This window comes from Excalfactoria chinensis, chromosome 21, assembly GCF_039878825.1.
Source record: "Excalfactoria chinensis isolate bCotChi1 chromosome 21, bCotChi1.hap2, whole genome shotgun sequence".
In the NCBI taxonomy this organism is placed as follows: Eukaryota; Metazoa; Chordata; class Aves; order Galliformes; family Phasianidae; genus Excalfactoria; species Excalfactoria chinensis.
In genome coordinates, this window is record NC_092845.1 from 3,668,719 (window position 1) to 3,686,471 (window position 17,753).

The 17,753-nt window shown below is 50.5% G+C and overlaps 3 protein-coding genes across 3 annotated transcripts; 1 reads left to right on the top strand and 2 right to left on the bottom strand.

The window, feature by feature from the left end:
* Window positions 1-70: 70 nt before the first annotated feature.
* On the bottom strand, window positions 71-6,089 carry ACAD8 (acyl-CoA dehydrogenase family member 8). The gene is made up of 11 exons (XM_072354815.1): window positions 5,784-6,089; window positions 5,286-5,386; window positions 5,018-5,187; window positions 4,089-4,198; window positions 3,746-3,822; window positions 3,326-3,463; window positions 2,801-2,936; window positions 2,601-2,698; window positions 2,218-2,370; window positions 1,637-1,739; window positions 71-886 (listed from the first exon to the last, which is right to left on the bottom strand). The coding sequence occupies exons 1-11, from the start codon at window positions 6,067-6,069 to the stop codon at window positions 834-836; spliced, it is 1,425 nt and encodes a 474-aa protein (XP_072210916.1). The 5' UTR covers window positions 6,070-6,089; the 3' UTR covers window positions 71-833.
* On the top strand, window positions 5,957-9,463 carry THYN1 (thymocyte nuclear protein 1). The gene is made up of 8 exons (XM_072354821.1): window positions 5,957-6,095; window positions 6,618-6,731; window positions 7,295-7,524; window positions 8,013-8,081; window positions 8,273-8,365; window positions 8,581-8,676; window positions 8,941-9,091; window positions 9,206-9,463. Exons 2-8 carry the CDS (start codon window positions 6,689-6,691, stop codon window positions 9,250-9,252), a joined length of 729 nt encoding a protein of 242 aa, XP_072210922.1. The 5' UTR covers window positions 5,957-6,095; window positions 6,618-6,688; the 3' UTR covers window positions 9,253-9,463.
* Window positions 9,464-9,818: 355 nt separating this feature from the next.
* Window positions 9,819-17,668, bottom strand: VPS26B (VPS26 retromer complex component B). The gene is made up of 6 exons (XM_072354822.1): window positions 17,218-17,668; window positions 14,860-15,016; window positions 13,892-14,056; window positions 13,519-13,694; window positions 13,186-13,328; window positions 9,819-13,002 (listed from the first exon to the last, which is right to left on the bottom strand). The coding sequence occupies exons 1-6, from the start codon at window positions 17,438-17,440 to the stop codon at window positions 12,856-12,858; spliced, it is 1,011 nt and encodes a 336-aa protein (XP_072210923.1). The 5' UTR covers window positions 17,441-17,668; the 3' UTR covers window positions 9,819-12,855.
* Window positions 17,669-17,753: the final 85 nt, after the last annotated feature.

Consider the following 17,753-nt stretch of genomic DNA (forward strand, 5'->3'; position numbering starts at 1 on the left):
GCGGGCCGCGGCCGGTGTGCGGTGGGTGCTCCGCGCTCCCGCAACGCGATCAAAACGAGCACAGCTGGATCCATTGACAACCATAGCTTTACTGATTCTGATACTGCAGAGCAACCGGAGCTCCGCTATAAACGCTGCTGCTGTGGGTCACGGGGCCGTGCTCACGGTGTGCAGTGCTGCCTCAAGCATCCAGGAGGACGGGTGTGCAAGCAGAGCCATCAGTTCCATTGCATTAAGGTTTAATTGGTAGAAGAATGGTTCCAAGCGTTCAGGCTGCACGGCCTGGAGCTCCTCTGTCCCTACTTGGGACCTTCTTCCATGAGGGATGGGTGGCAGGAGGCCCACGGCCATCATTTGGGGTTAACGGCCATCATTTGGGGTTAAAGGCCATCATTTGGGGTTAACGGCCATCACTTGGGGATAAAGGTCATCTTTTGGGGTTAACGGCCATCACTTGGGGTTAAAGGCCATCACTTGGGGATAAAGGCCATCATTTGGGGTTAAAGGCCATCACTTGGGGGTAAAGGCCATCACTTGGGGTTAAAGGCCATCATTTGGGGATAAAGGCCATCATTTGGGGATAAAGGCCATCATTTGGGGTTAAAGGCCATCATTTGGGGATACAGGCCATCATTTGGGGATAAAGGCCATCATTTGGGGTTAACGGCCATCATTTGGGGATAAAGGCCGTCACTTGGGGATAAAGGCCGTCACTTGGGGATAAAGGCCATCATTTGGAGCTGTGATTCACACCTTCAGGCTGCACAGGCACAGAGCATTGCAACCTGCTCTCCTCTCCCAGGTTAACATAGTGTGACTGCAGGCTCCCGGCTTCACCCCTTTAACAGGTTCCTGGCCACAATCATCCGCATCACCTCGTTGGTACCTGCAGTGGGTCAAAGATGTAAAAGCTGGTTAAGAGATGGTTCGATTCTGCGCCCATTGAGGGCACATGAAGTTCTTCCCCACCCTGCAGTCTATAGTACAGAAAACCCCTCCCTGGGGGGAACCATTTGAGGTGGCATTTCTGAGGTATCAGGCTGCAATACAACTATAAAGTGCTAACACGTTGCTCGGGAAAGGCTTCAAAATGGCTTTGGATTTGGGCACCAAACACTGAGCTGCACTCAGTGTGAACAGCTGAGTTCACTGCTTTGCTATGTGACACAAGGCACAGAAAGCACAGGAAAGCTCGCATCCCTACACGGCGCCTTGGTTTTACATGAATGGGTTTCGAAGAAGGGAAAGCAAAATGGAAGTCAAATGGAGATTAGAAAAGGCCATTGCACACGCAGCTGTGCCCAAACACTGGTAGAGAAAGAAAGCTAAAGACTAAATGGGAACTGCTGGGGAATGTCAGCACTTGTCAGGGGGAGTCACTGGATAAAAGTGGATGGAGGCAACGCCAACATGACAGAGATCTCCCCCTGCTGTGAGACCCTTCAAGTACATGGCAGCTTCTCCAGAGGAGAAGAGCTCTTGGCTGTGGGATGCACGCATGTGATATGCAAGGGGTAGTTCAAGCTCAGGGCAAAACCAGCTTCTGAAACCCTAGAATCAGTCACGTGGCAAGGCCTGCAAGGCTTGTTCTTTCTTGGTACTCAGCCAAATCCCTGCTAGTAACAGCATCTTTTACCTTCCAGGATCTGGTGGACTCTGATGTCTCGCACAAACTGCTGCACTGCATAATCCTTCAGGTAGCCATAACCCCCATGCATCTGCAGAGCCTGGTTACAGATCTAAGAAGACAGCGTTGCTGCTGAAGTGACTTGCGTGGTGTTGAGGACAAGTCAGCGACAGAAGCACGGTAAGAACCCAAATTCTTTTCCTCTGGTCACCTAATCTCATCTCTTAGCAGTCTGGTGTGACAGCAAGGAGCTTTCAGTTCCCATCAGTGCTATCACGTTACCTAAGTGCTGCTTCACATTCATGGTGCATTTATGTGAACAATACAGCATATAAATAACCAAGAAAGGCTTTACTTAATAAAGGCAGGTTTTGCTGCGTTCCCATGCTGCTATTGATAGGAAAACTAAAACACCAGATCACCACCTAGCGGCAGTCAGCTGAGGAATCTGTTCAAGGCTTTGGTTTCTATTGAGACGTGACTCCATGTATCGTTATCTATCAACTTGAGATGGACAACACAACAGGCAGCAAAAATGGTCTAGAAAAGACTGCCTCCTAGCTAGGAGTTCTCAGCTTCGAGTAACCTACCGCAAAGCACTCATCGGTTGCAAACAGCTTGGCCATGGAGCACAGCACGGCTGCATCTTCCCTTCCATCCTGCAGAGCCTGCGCAGCATTGCGCACCATGAGCCGTGCTGCCACCAGGCGCGTCGCCATCTCCGCCAGCCTGAACTGCAGGTACTGCCAGCAGGACACAAGGCAAAGATGAGGTCAGCATCTCTAGAGAGCCATGTGCCCTGAACCACATCCCTGCTGTCTCCAGGCAGGTCTCATGCCTGACATGCTTTCTTACTATGGAAAAGCACGTTCCTGACTTTGATCTCTGATCTCCCTTCAGATTTACCTTTGGCACACTGAGGACGTCTCCCTCTAGCTGTTTGTTCAGAGTGCAAATCTGGTAGAGAGTTTACCTGGTTGTTTGCTAGGGATTCCCCAAACTGTTTGCGGACAGTGAGATGTTCCTGAGCCAGGAGAACAGAGGCGTGAGCAGCTCCTAATGAGCAAGAAGCTGGTGGGAGAAAATGAGAACACAGAGTGACCACGAAGCTAATGCAGAGTCAGCAATATAACCCTACCCTTCTCTCTTGTCTCTGCTGTCCGTCTTTCTTACCAATGTTTATCCTGCCTCCATTCAGTCCCTTCATGGCAATGTTGAAGCCCTGCCCTTCAGCTCCCAGCCGGTTGCCAACAGGAACAACACAGTCCTCAAAAATCACAGCCCGAGTTGGCTGGGAGTTCCACCCCACCTGGGAGAAAAAACAAGAGTACTTTCCAAACTGCTGGGAGCTGCATGCATCCATCTCACAGCAGAGAAATGTCCAGCCTGCCCTCAACTCCTTGATCTCATTGCTAAGCTGCTGCAAGAGCACCTCGGAGCCTGTGGTCTGTGTGGTTTGGTGTCAGTGTGCTGAGCTAGAAATTGAAGTGTATTTGAGCAGAGCATTTCTGAGATGAAAATCCTTCATTTAGCAAAGTGAATGTTATTGTGCAAACTTCATCAGAATTGGACATAGCTTGGAAAATACACATCCCAAGCTGATTCTGGTCCATTCAACAAAAGGTTCCCAGTGCTTTGCAGATGAGCTCATCTCTGTCCTGCTCTTCCCTCACAGGAAATAAAAAGCAAGGCTCTTACCTTCTTCTCCTTCTTGCCAAAGCTGAGACCTGGTGTCCCCTTCTCCAGCACCACACAGGAGATGCCCTTAGGGCCTGGGCCTCCTGTGCGACACATAACCACGTATACATCCGTGTCACCTCCTCCACTGATGAAAGCCTGCAGTAAGGTACGAGAGGAAAGGGCTGGCTGCTGTATGCTAACTCAGAGCCTGCAGCACCAGCCAGGGTATGAAGATGGAGGGGTGAAGTGGAGGGACACTGCCAAGAAGCATTTAGGGACCCAACTGTGCTAAGCTCTGGTGGATGCCCTGCAGAGGATGGGGACACCGTGGGGGATGACAGAGATGAGGAGACAGTAGGAAATGAAAAGGATGATGAGACCCAGGACCCTTTGTGCATGCAGTGCCATCCAGCAGCTTTAAGAGGAGCAAAGAGGTACCTTGGAGCCATTCAAGACATAGGTGTCCCCTTTCCTCTTAGCTGAGGTCAGCAGGGAAGCCGCATCACTTCCACTTCCTATTTGGGAGGTAAGGGAGCAGCCAATGAAGCAGGAGAGCTTTGAAGACACAGCCTTTAAGCTGTCCTAGGAATCATACCCAGAACCACTGGGGTCTGTACCACAAGTATTCACCAACCATCAACCGTCCCTTTTGAACTTCTGGTTGATTGCACAAGAGAATGTGAAAAGAAACATTCCACCTCTGGCTCCAGGCAACATTCACATCCAGTAAAACCTCAGTAGGAGGGAGGGAGGGGTGAAGGTTTTGTTGGAAAATGCTCACCTGGCTCAGTAAGGCAATAAGAAGCAAATTTTTCCATGCTACAGAGCGATGGGCAGAACCTGTGCCTCTGTTCCTCGTTGCCAAAGGTGTCAATCATCCAAGCACACATGCTGGAGCAGGAGAGAAGGAGCAGCATTACAGTGTGTGCATGTGAACACAGCCCTAGAAGGAAGGTGGGTCATACAAGAACATTCCTGACTCAAAAGAACAAAGCTCCACAAAAGCACTGAGCCCTGAAAGTTTATTGTGCTGCAGTTAATCTAATACAGCCCAGGAGGCAGCCCACCTTCACCTGCCCCAGGCACACTGAAAAGGAACTAAATTACACACCAAAGAAGCTGGGAAGAAGGGTATCACCTTCCATTCACAACAGGCATCACCTTCCATTCACAACAGGCATCACCTTCTATTCACAACAGGCATCACCTTCCATTCACAACAGGCTTGCTGCCTTGTGGAGCAGCACATTCCCATAGAACAGCCTGAGCGTTCCCCTCAGCACCAAGCTCTATTGTGCAAAGTGAGCCCTTTCTCTGAACATGTTTGTATAAGCAGGATAGGGCCCTGATATCAGCTGGTGCCTCTGGGTACTGGCACAGAACAGCCAAAGCAAAGGAAAAAGAAGCTTTTTCCAGGCAGGTTACTATCTATAGACAGCTTAAATAGATGAGCAGGAAACAAAATCCTGAACTTAATCCCATCTTGCATGCCACGAAGCTAAAATTACTTCTTGGTGGCATCTTGGCTTTTGTAGCCTATTTGTTTGGTGCAGTCAAGGGATCCTCATAGTGATGTGCAGTCAAGGGATCCTCGTAGCCTGTTTGGGCTCCCAGCTGTAAGTGAGCAGCAGGAGAGCTGTCTCTAGCTGGATGTAGAGCCATAGAACAACCGCATCTTACAGCCAGACTGACACCTCTGCAGATACTCACTTGTGGATGCTGATGTAAGCAGTGGTGCTGGTACATCCCGTTGATAAGGCTTCAAAGATGATGGAGGTATCGAGACGTGACAATCCGGAGCCACCCACATCTGGCTTCACGTAGATGCCACCAAATCCCAGCTGTGCTGCCTTTCGCATTGTTTCCACAGGGAATATTTCCTATTGGAACAGACAGGGGTATCAAAAGTGAATATCTGCGATGAAGTTCTGATACACCACGGGCACCAAACTGGATTGGTTAAAACAGAAGCGGTTACCTTTTCATCCCACTCAGCCATGTGAGGAGCCATCTCGTTGGCAGCAAAATCAAGGGCCACTTTTTGGAATCCCTTCTGCTCCTCTGTCAGACCCACAGATGCTATTAAAAAACAAGGAAGAGATCCAACAGGTCATTCATGCTCTGCACTACGAAGCCCATTTCTCTGCTCCCCGGAACCACTGGCTGCCAGTTCAAAGTGATGCTAGAAAGCAAGCAAGCAAAGAACCTCTTTGGAAATGGCATCTAAAGCTGTAGCAACGTTCTGCACCTGGAAAACTCCTGCTTTGTTTGCACACAGACCCAACGTCACTTTGTTAGTTCCTCCCCTAACGCTCATAGAGCTGCTGAGGCTTCTCTCCTTATCGTGTCCCAGCAGGAGGGCTGCTGGGCTCCGTCCGTCGGTTTTATGGGCACGGAGCAGCGCCAGCCTCCCTCTATCCCTCCATCCCTCCCTCCCTCGTGCAGCTGCAGCCGGCCCGGCCCCGCGGAGCCTTACGGTCGATGCAGGAGGCGATGCCGCGTTGCCGCAGCAGCAGCAGCGGGGCCGTAACGCGGCGCCGGGCCGCTCTCCACGCCATGGCGGTGCGGGAGGAGGCGGCGGCGGCGGCGGCGCGGCGGCAGCCGGGAGTTGTAGTCGTGGTTGCGGGGCCGCCCGCATTGGCCGCTGAAGGAGGCGAGCCGCCGGGCCGGGCCTTTTTTTGCATAACGGTTACAGACTTCCGACTCCAAGAGGGAGGTGCGTTTCCTCCTCCCGCGCCGAAGCTCGGGCAAGGCGTGAGCATCCTTCGGGGGACCGCGGCCGGAGCTGGTGAGCGGAGCGGAGGGACGGGACGGGTTAACGCTGGGTGCAGGCGGTGGGAAAGTTGTTGGCGGCCCGAGTAGCGGGAGGAGCGCCCAGAGCCGCGTAACTTGTGCCAGGGGCCGCCGGCAGAACGGGGCTGCTGTTGGAGCGGCCGAATTGCGCTCGGTTTTTCCCAAAGGACGTTTGCACGCAATAAGCTCCGTGCTGGGCGGGCTGGACGGAGCCCTGCAAGGAAACTGCTTTCGCTTTCCCGACAGCACGGCTCCTCTTACGCGGCAGAAAACGGCCATGCTGAGGCCGAGCGCCTTCGGGACTTTCCTCCGACAGCTGCTCCGCCGTGGGGAAAAGCTGCTGCCAACGTCCATCAGAGCGCGGCTCGGGAGGGCAGCCCGGGTGTGGTCCTCAAGCAGTGCCAGGACTTGCACTGATAGAGGAAATGGCTGAGCTCGAGGGAGGAAACGTTCTCTCCACTTACTGCACAGCTTTTCCATTCTCTCATCCCAACTCCTTGTTTTTTTTCCTCTCCAGCTCGCCTCAATAAGCAGCGATCTGCCCTCTGTCATTCAGCAGGTGCTTCTCGGTGAATTCAGAGCCCAGAGATGCCCTGGCCGAGCAGAAAGAGAGACAAAGGAGCAGTAGCAGGTCTGTGCAATGTCCTGGTTAATTGAGCATCTCTTACACGAGGTTCTGGGCTACAGCGCAAGTACAGTCATCTTAACTATCATGTCTTTCAAGCCATGTGTCTTTGAGACAGCATTTGAGACAGCATTTGAGACAGCATTTCCTCTGTAAAAGTGGGCTGAGCATCCATGTGTGACTGAGACAAGACTGGCAGGTGTAAGAGAAGGACAGTGGTGTATTCTCAGCACGAGACGGTTAAGAAACGTGACTCATCCATTTATGAACAGCTTTCAGATCCTGCATGCTAGAGCTGGTGTATAGTATACCCAAAGTATACCCAGTTTAGTGGTACAGAAATGATGTGATACCACATGCAGAAAACACAAAGCAAAAATAATTAAAAGCCTTGCACTTAAGGCAGCATTACCTGATGTTTAAGGCATAAGATGAGAAAATTAACCAGCTGGCTCCCTTGTGTGATGTAAAGAAACTATCCTATATGTAACATCCAGGTTTCAGCACCAGCCCGTATGAGATACAATCTGTTTTACCAGAGTGGGCTTTTCTTCCTCATTTCTTTTAAGACAAAAAGGAACCTGATGCTAAAATCGCCAAGACTGAGGAGGAGAATGAAGATAAGGAGGAAGAGGAAACGTCCACGAAACCTCCAACTGGGAGCTCCAAGTCAGGATGGAAGAACTGGAAAAAGGCAAAAGAATCTGATTCTGGTGGAGAGGAAAGCAAGATCACATATTGCCATTGGCTGCTGAAATCAGAGCCGGAGAGCAGGCTTGAGAAGGGAGTGGATGTGAAAGTAAGCACTGACACCCATTCTAGCATCCTTATTCAGCAAAGTCAACAAAGCATAGAAGCAATTTCATTCCTAACCAGAGCATTAGCACCAGAGCGCTGAATTACAGGGATCAAACAATTCAGGCTATTTGCAATATCAACACTTTTAGAGAGTCTCCAGTACTTCTCCAAAAGCACTTGTCTTCCTGAAAAAAGGACAATTCTGTTCACTTTAAGGGTGACAACACTGGGGTTTGATACTAGAGAGGAAATTGGGTCCTTAGAATGCTTAGCTGTAGGTAGCAGGGACTCCATCTGTTTCAGGCTCTGCCCTTACGCTGGGTGCAGCATTCCTTCAGTTTTCTTTAAGCCCTATGGGAACAAAAACGTTTTTTGTCAAGTTTGAGCTCTAACCGAAGGAGCTACAAACATTAAGGCAAAACAGACCATAAGGCAACAGAGATCAAACTGCCCCCTGGACTTCACCTTTGCATTCATTCCATTTGGCAGTTCAGCATCGACGACTTGAAGGCTCAGCCCAATCAGACAACCTTTTGGGAAGGAGTAAGAAACTACCAGGTAAGAAGCAGATGTCAAAGGCTGAAATATCACTAGAAAAATGTTCTCTCTCTTCACAGACGACTTCTTTCCTTTGCCTTTGCTGAAGTATTTCCTTTCACACACCTCTCTCCTGTTGTTAGGTCTCGTTTTTAGCTGTTATATGAAGAAATCAGATCAATTGCTCAAAGCCTCTCACTTTAATTTGACAGGCAAGGAACTTCCTGAGAGCCATGAAACTTGGGCAGCAGGCATTCTTCTATCACAGCAACTGCAAAGAGCCTGGCATTGTTGGCATTGTCAAGGTGAGGGCCTCATTCTGTGTGTCGGGGGGGGGGGGGGGGGGGGGGGGGAAAGTCATCAGTGGGTTATCAAACAGTTTGTTAGCCTTACTTTTGCACCAGTATTATTCCTCTTCTGTCCAGGCACAGCTTTCTCAAGGGTGTTTCACACCCTTTGCTGACAACAGCATTTAATTGACAGGAGCTTGTCTCACGTTCATCTCCCATTCTTATTTCAGATTGTAAAGGAAGCATACCCTGATCACACACAGTTTGATCAGAAGGATCCCCATTATGATTCCTCCAGCAGAAAAGAGAACCCCAAATGGTCCATGGTAACGTAGCAAACTAAACACGATCATCTTAAGCTCTGTGTTTGAACCCAGTGCAGTTAGGAGCCTCTTATACTGAATATCTTTGCATCTGAGATTTTCAGCCTTCAGCAAGAGAAAGCTGCTGTACCATTACAAGATACTATACATTGGTCCATTGGTTATTTGATTCAGTTTAAAATCCTTACTTCCCCCAAAGATCTTATGTGTTATCTGGGTGCTAAATCCTTCTTCATCCATGCTCCTTTGCTGCTCATCACCTGCCAGGTGGACGTCCAGTTTGTGCGGATGACAAAACGTTTCATCCCCCTTTCTGAAATCAAGACTCACCACCTGGCCCACAAAGCAGACGGGGGGCCCCTAAAGGACATGATGCTCTTCTCAAGACAACGTCTTTCCGTCCAACCACTGACACAAGGTAAAAGCCTTCTCCTCCTTTGGTCTTGGTGCCATTCCTTCTGAGGGGCAGCCTTCAACCAGACAACTTGGAAGTCCCGCTTACGACTCTTTCTTCCTTACTTTTCCAATGCAGAGGAATTTGATTTTGTCTTGAGCCTGGAAGAGGAAAAGCCACATTAAGTAGCTGACAGCAGCACAGCTTGTACCCAGCCCACTGATGCCTCCTCCTAAACCAGCATAATCCTCAAGCTTACTCAACCACAGCAAGGAGAACAAGCCTGCAAATGGTTTGAAGCTTTATGTCCCTTACTCCAACACTGTTGTTGTTTGTTTGGGTTGTTGGTTTTTTTTTTTGCTTATTTTTAAATAAAGCCTTTTAGAATCAATTGCAGCTACTCGATTTTAGCAGTGGTGACATTCTGCAGCTTCTCTCTTGAAAGCAACATCCTTGAGGATGCAGTTCCATGTACTGCAGTGGGACATTCTTCTGTCACTGTGCTTCTGTCTAGAGCAAGAAGATTTTGGTGTATATGAACCCAATTGCTGCCAAGCAGATCACTGTTAACTTCCTGCAGGTACAAAACTTCAGCAGTGACATCAGCAAGGAGAAATCAGCCTGCTAAATTTTAAGCTACGTGGCCTCCATCAGCATTTCTAAAGACCATATCAAAGAGAAATGCCTTAATACCATAAAAAAACCACCACCATCGACCCAGCCCAGACACCACGAATCATATCAGAAAAACTCATGCACAGCATTTGACAGCCAAAGCTGGCTCTTTTTTAATTGGAGAGACAAAAAAAAAAACAAAACAAAAAACCCAAGTTTTAAAATACAGCCATTGAAAAGACGATGAATTAAGAAACATGTAAACACAGCAGAGGCTTAATTACAAGTTGCACTGCTTGGTTTAGTACTTGCTCACTCCCCCCTTCCTGAAGCTGCCTAGGAGAGAGGGAATGACCCAAGTAATGCACAGAACCATCCAGCTCAGGGGAACACAACTCAATTAGCGTCTGCCCCGCACTGTGCTAATGAAGTGCTTTCCTATAGTACCTTGTTCTTATGCTTCCACTTATCTGCTCAGCACATCTGCTCCACCCCAGACAAACAGAGGGCCTAGTGGGCAACGGGTTCAACGATCCTTACATGAAGTAAAAGTGGGGATCGTTTCCCAAGTGTGATTCCGCAGTTCGGGGAGGGAGGCACAAAAAGAGGAAGAAACAAAACAAAAAGCCATCCAGGTTCGTGCGGTTTTTTTTCCAGCCCTACCCATGGAAGGAGAGTTGCAACTGGATGATCTTTAAGATCTCTTCCAACCCGAGCCATCCTATGATTCATTCTAAGCGAGCCCTCTAGAAGCGATGAACAGATGATGAACTGAAACCTCCTTACAGTGCACTATCAGACTGTACTGATGCTGTTCAGACAGTAAACAAACCACTCCTGGAATGCAAAGACATTTTCATCCGTGGGGCTACTTTAATACCACATGGCCTACAATCAAAAGGAACTCACAGGGGGAAAAACTTTACGTAGGAGGAGGAGAGCTGAGGGTAAGCAAAGGGTGGTTTGGGTGCTGCTGTGCTCAGCTGTGGAATGATAGTCTGCTATCCCCTGAGGCTCCTGCAGGAGCTTCGCTTGTCTCTCAAAGATTGTATATTGCCACAGCGCAGGTGGTTCCCCCTTCATAGAGGGGGAGTAGAGTGTCAAAGTAACATCCAGATTGCTTTGCCCTGTCAGACCTGCAGACGTTGCCCCCCCTTGCCCCGGTGTAACAAGGTAGTTGTCTCAGCTTTTGCTTCAGTCTGAGGAGCTCATGGCTCCAGCCCATTCTCACGTAAAGAAGAGCAAGTCACGTCTTCACTATTACAGAGCAGAACATGGTGCAACACGAGCATTCAGCAGAGATGAGTTCGTTAGTGTCCTCTACAACAGAGCGAGACTGCCCAGCTCTACTAAAAACCACAACCTTACACATGGTGATTAAAAGATAACTTACTTTGGCAAGCAGAAACACACATTGATCACTGAAATACAGTAGCTGTCTTAGTACATAAAAAGCTCCCCTTCCCACCCTGACCCCATTCCCTCCACCAGCATCGTTCAACTAAACAAAGCAGAAGATGCCTCCATTTCCCAGCTGCAAGACAACTGTTCTACATCCAGCTGTAGGACAGAGGCAGAGGAGGTTCATTCCAGAATCAGAAAGAAGCTGGACGAAACCACAGTGAGACACAACCTTGCAGGGAAACTCAGACAAATCCCACTTGATGGAGCTCCGATCCCAGCATCTATTGCAGGCTTGTCTCTCTCTGGTAGGAGCTCCAACCACTTGCTTCTCCAAAGGGCATCTAAACAGGATGGATATTCTCCAAACTCAATCAAAATTACCAAGCCATTTCTAATTTGTAACGGAGGAGTGATTCCATTCTGGGAATGTTCTCATGATTCTACTTAGCTGAAGACTAAAAGCAGCTTATTTTAGAGTTAAAAACAACAACAACAACAAACAACACAACTGCATTCAGGTTCTCAGTTCAAGGCACACCCTCGGACCTCACTGGTGACTTCAGCTCAGGCCTCAAGAATGTCCCTCTGGAATATGAGAACTCCACCATCCTTCCAGCTGCTGCTTGGCTCATCCCAGCAGCACGAGCTCCTTAAACAACCGCATCCTCTTTCTGGCGTTACCAATCCTCATTCTGCAGGTGAGAGAGCAAACAATACAACACACGTTTCTGTGCTGCTCTCAGCCCTGCTGCAAAGCCTGCTCTGTCACAAGGACACAAAGCACAAGCGGGGCAGTATGTGCAGTACAAACTCACTCCCATTGTATTTTTCATATCCCAAAACTGTGCTCCAGACACCTCAAGGATGGTCTGCCCTGCTCTGCAGCAGCAGCTGGGACCTGGCTGAGTGCAGCAGCCCCACACACGCTGCTCAGAAGGCGCTGCTCTCAGCCTGCAGCTCTCCTGCCCCAACTTCATGACTACCCAGCACCACTGCTTGCTCCTCCCGACCCTCACTGCACTGCCCAACCTGTGCCACCTCTCTGTTCCATGTCCCACTGGATTCATATGCCTCCCTCCAACCAACCAACCCAGCTCCCTGACACAGCACACAGCCAGGAGCTCCCATAAGGACACAGAAGCCATCCCGCTGCCCATGCTCCACCAGCAGAGTGGCTGCGTGGCGCTGCCTGACTCAACTACATTATGTAACTGCTTGTGACAAAGAATCCACCACCAACACAAAGAGGAAGAGGAGGCAGTGAGGGGATAACACGAAACCACTTCAAGTAGGCTGCACCTCAGTCTCCGACTCCCTCCTCTACCTTCCAACCAAATGCCACGTCATTTTCCCTCGTGAAGATTTCTGAAAGGCAAGAAAAAAAACACCCATCCCACGCAGTCCCAAAGCAACCTCCACACCGCTCAGCCGCAGCAGCAGCTTTGGCCTTCACTTGCTCTCTCCCTCCCCCTAAAGGGTCTCGGGGCAAAGAGGAGATCAGGCAGCTCCGCAGCCTCCAAATGTGCCTCAAAGCAGCCGACCCGAGGAATGTAGTTGATGGGGAAGCACTGAGGTACCTTCAACTCTGCACCACCAGTGCTCCGCCGTGCCCTGCCCTCCCAGCCCCTTCCCACCCTGCTAGTCCTTTGAAGAAAGGAATTGAGTTCAAAAACGGATTATTTGTTTTCACAAAGTCTCTGAAGTGTTGTTTTCTTCCTCCTCGCTGCTGTCCCCGCTGGCTCCACAGCAGCCCTCCTCTGCATGGCCTCTCACTGCCGGCCGTTGTTCTCTGCAGGCTGGTTGGGGGTCTTGGCCTCCGTGTGCGAGGACGTCCCCTCAAAGCGCTGGGAGGCGATGGCCGCTTGGTGGGACATGCTCTTCCTCACTATGTCTCCTTTCCTCCAAAGCACCACCTCCTGCAGCAACACATCCAGCAAGGCTTGTCAAGGCTTGTGAGACCTGCCCCCAACCCCACCCAGACCCAAAGGCTGAATGAACCGAGCTGGCCAGCACAGCTCGCACCCAGTGGGAACTTGCCCACGCTGGCATCTCAAAGTCTCCTTCCTGAAAGCCCGGAGGACCCAAGAGCTGTTTCTCACCTGCTGCTTAAAGTAGCGTCTCTCTTCCTCGTCAATCAGCACCAAATTGAGGTAATAACGCACCGAGAACTTCTTATTGATGTCTCTCATTGTTGGAGTCAGCTCGTAGCCAGCCAGAAAGAGTCTGATGGGAATGGACTCCCCTGCAAAGAGCACAAAACCATCAGCACGGGGTCCTACTTTATCTCCCATATAAAAGGCCATGAGTTCACCGGTAGAACAGGATGCATATTTCTACTGAGCTCACAGATTCAGCTGCAAATACCGCAGTTCATATTCCCACCCTTAAAGACACCAGGAGGAGAATTTAAAGGGGATCATCTGCTTCCTCACCTCTCACAGGGGCACCATCCATGATCTCATATTTAGCTATTGTGTCATTCTCGTGATATACGTTGGGTCCCGTCCCTGTCGTTTCTCTCTTGATGATATCTATCTCCATGTGTTTGATCTTGATCCGCACTAGCAAGAAGTAGATCTTACCAACAATCACGTCTTTTAAATGATACCTGACGTATGAAGGAAGAAACACAGTCAACAAGGCAGAGCAGACCGGGATACCAAATAGCTCACAAGTCACTTTGCTCTTACCCTCAGCCCCAGCCATTAAGTGGAGCACATAAAGAAAGTGCATTTGAGGACCACATGCAAGACATGAGCTTCAAGCATTCCCCCTACAGCCACTGGCCACTCACGAGGCACTTACTTGGACTTGTTATACTCAAACTCAATGTGCAGGCAGTCCTCAATCCCCACCTCCATCTTAATAGAGGAGTTGAGCTCTGGGTAGGTGCTAAGAGTGTGCACGACTATGTCCATCTCCTTCACCACATCGTTCAGTCTGCGGCTCACAGTCGCTCGGAGGAAATACCTGCAAGGGAACCTCCATCCTGTTAAGTGTTGCATAGGCAGCAATGGAGATGAAGCAGGGAAGGACATGGGGCTGAATGGATGGCACTGGACCATCCAAATAAGCTTGTGGAGCAGCCTACAGGTTGCAAAGCCAAAAGGGAATTTTCACACGGAATAACAGACTAAGACTTTTCTAAACCTCCGTGCATTTGTGAGCCTGAATTACCTAAGTATCACTTTGGGGATCTGAATAAGAGCTTGTAGAGCACGTATGGAAAACCACTGTCCTTTTGCAAGAGGTAAGATCACATCAGGCTCCAGTGGCTGCAGATCTCACCATGTCCAGCTCACCCTCTGCATCCAGTGACTGGATGTGAAGTCAGCTGGAGCGCCTAGATGTGAAACACAGCTTGTAACGTACGAGCGAGATACCAGCAGGGCATCTGTTTGCATATAGAGCACAATTAAAGTCAACAAGACTGATTACGCGATGGTGAAAATGTCCCTGCTGGGGACTAAAGCAAACAATTTCTTCTGCTTTTTTAATTGCCAAGTAAATTGGAAAATACGAGGTAGATTCAGAAGGGGCTGATTTCTCTTGTCACTTAAATGGGGCCAAACAGGTTTCTTTGAGACTTACATGCTTATAAAAACCCTCAGAGACGGCCTTTCATAATTCAGAGCACCAGATTGAACTCAGAGTCACGTTATAAACTCACAGGGATGTTTAGGAAGGGATGCAGCACTCCAGTATCACCGCGGTAAAGCATCAGCACACTGCACAGAACCAAGAATAGGGGTCAACAAAGGGAAGAGACTCACCTCAACTTCACATTCTGCCCTGTGTAGGACTCATAAGGTTTTTCCACGTGTGTGAATTCAAAGTCAAATATCTGTGATTGAGTGAATTCCCCAGGACGGGCCAAATCTTTCACCAGGGACACAAACTCATGGTGGTTTCCTCGGTCATAGTAGAGCTCTAGGAAGATACAAGTCCGTGTTAAAAAGCAGCAACACAAAGTGTGGATATGCAGATTTCACATGCTCGTGTCCAGATCAATACCACTGCCCAGAGAACCTACTGGGGGAGCCCATGGCTGCAGCACACCGCATTTGTTCACTGCTCTCTACATAGGCCAGAACTGGAGCATGTGCCACCACTGTGGCTGGGACAGCCAGATCCTCGTGTGTGCCAACCACTGAGCCAGCAAAGCAAGCTGCTGCTTAGGCACAATTAGTGATGTGCTCGTTCTACCAGCTACACACATCAACAGATGCCTGAACTGAATGCAGTTCTTCATATCATGACACCAAAGGCAGGAATAAGAAAGGAGTTGTTCTGCCCCAGCCCAAGTTCCTGGGGTATTTCCTTGATTTATTGCTAACCCTTCCCATGCTCATCTACACTGAGAGCAGCCCTACAGCTTGCATCACCTTTAAGCCAGAAGACTCTTACATGTGCATCATTCAAAGCAATGCATTCAGAACAGAAGGCCAACAAACACTCAGCAGCTCGTGCCATCCGCTCTCATCGTTTCCTACACAGCCTTAAACTCAAGGCCAAAGGCACTGGCACTATAATGAAAGGAAAAACACTGCTGCTTCTATGGAACAGCAGTGACAGAGCAAAAATGGAGTGCTAGGAGGCTTCCAGCTGGTGCTGCTTTGCTTCTGATTCACACCAGAGAATAACAACAGCACGGATCCTCGCTGGTTCTGCACTAAAGCAGTGCTCAGTGCATGGCAACCAAACGTGTGTCCAGCAGCCCCTAGAGAACAGGTAAGCATTGATGAAGGAAGAGCATTCACCTTTGGGAGCACTGCTCAAATCAGCTCAGCTCATGTGGTCACAATGCTCCAGTTTACCCCGCAAGCTCCTCCTTTAATGCAAGCTATTCCTTCTACATGCAACAAACTTCCAAGTCGGAGCAACAGCAACTTGAACTCAAATGCAATTTGCATTTGCAGCTGTGTATTACGCATAAACCATCAATGAAATCTGCCCTTCCCAGCCCTGTGAGTGAGCTGTGTGAATGCAAGACACCCACGCAGCCCTTCCAAAAAGTAAAGCCTCAGCCAATCTGATATATTCCAATGAGAAAGCAAAAACCAAATCACACACACACACACACACGGGTTCACCATCAGCACTGAGCTGTGCAGAAGAGGCCGTTGGGATGGATTGCAAGAGTTGAGGAATGGCAGCGAGATTCAGTTCTCTGCTCCTTGAGATGGACACAGAAGAGGTGCCATGGAGCCCAGCAGGCTGGGCAGCAGGGTGACACACGTGTCCATTGGGATGGGAATGCTCACCTGTACACGTGCTGACCTCATGGCAGCGAGGAGCCTGAACAGAAGGAGAGCTGTTTTGAGATGGAAAGCACGCAGGGAGTGCCATCAGCAATACCAGCTTCCACACCTTAACCAGCACAAAGGGCAGAACCAAAGGACACAGCAGCTCCGAGCACCGTGTGTGCTGTATTAACTCAGGGGTGTTGTTCCAAATATACAGCTCAAACATCCTCCAGAACGAGGAAGAAGAGCCACATCTTGGAGTTATTGTGGCTGTGGGTCTCAGCTACGGCCTGTGCAATGCTGCAATCATGCTTACATCCAAATGGGGGTCATGCACAGAGAGCTGCTGGCTGCCAGGCTGCGTGTCCATCAGTGCAAAGGAGAGCAGAGCAGGAGATGGACACTGCACAGCACAGCCTGCAGGGCTCAGGAAAGCTGAGCTGCAGCACTGCCGTGCACAGCGGAGCAGAGGGAGAAGGTGCAGCTGGTGATGTGAAATGCACATGAAAAACCACCTGATTTGCCATCCTCTGCCCCGAGTGCAGCTGCTGCATGGAGACCAACGGGCACACAGCAATGCACAGGCATCGAGCTGTGCATTAACCCAAGCAATAGCAAACGGACACAGCCTGGATGGTGCCACCGAGCAGCTGTCAGCACCGGGCCCTCCATCCAGCTGCAGGATGGAGGACAGAGCGCATTTATAAGAGGTTTGCATCAGCGACTGAGCAGAAGGGAAGGAAACAGACCAAGGGAACAACGGCCTGGAAAAGGAGCGGAGCTGGAAGCGAGGAGCCGGGCTGCTGCCGGCCGCGGGGCCTCTCGGTGCAGCTCATAACCCACTTTTAGAGCCACACGTGCGGATCCGCCCCGCCACCCACTCACCGATCTGCCCGATGAACTCCACCTTGATGCCCTGGTGCTCCAGCCGCCGGTTGGGGTGCTTTAGGGTGAGGATGACCCGCCCGGACACGGTTTCCCCGTCGTAAAAAAGGAAGTATTTCTCCTTCTTGCCCTCCTCCGTTTTGTGCTCCACCCGCCGCCGGCTCTCGGCGTCGCTCAGCACCAGCTCCACCTCGGCGCTCTGCCCGAACCCGAAGAAGCTCATGGTGCCGGCAGGGCGGGCAGAGCCCCGAGGGGACGGGAAGGGGGACGGGAGGGCGGAGCGGCCGGGAGCCCCCTTGGGGGAGCGGCGGTCGCTCAGCGCTGGTGCGGAGGGGCCGCAATGCGCTCCAGCGCCGCGCCCGCCTCGCAACGCACGGCGCCGGCCCGGGTCGCGCACAGCGCATGCGCCGACCAGCTCGGGGCCGGGATCGCGGCGCGCTCCCCGCCCGCTCCTTCCGTGCGCAGGCGCCGCGCGGCCCCGTGATATGGCGCTTCCGGTGTGCGCGGCGCGCGTGCGCGCCGAAAGCGGAAGCGCT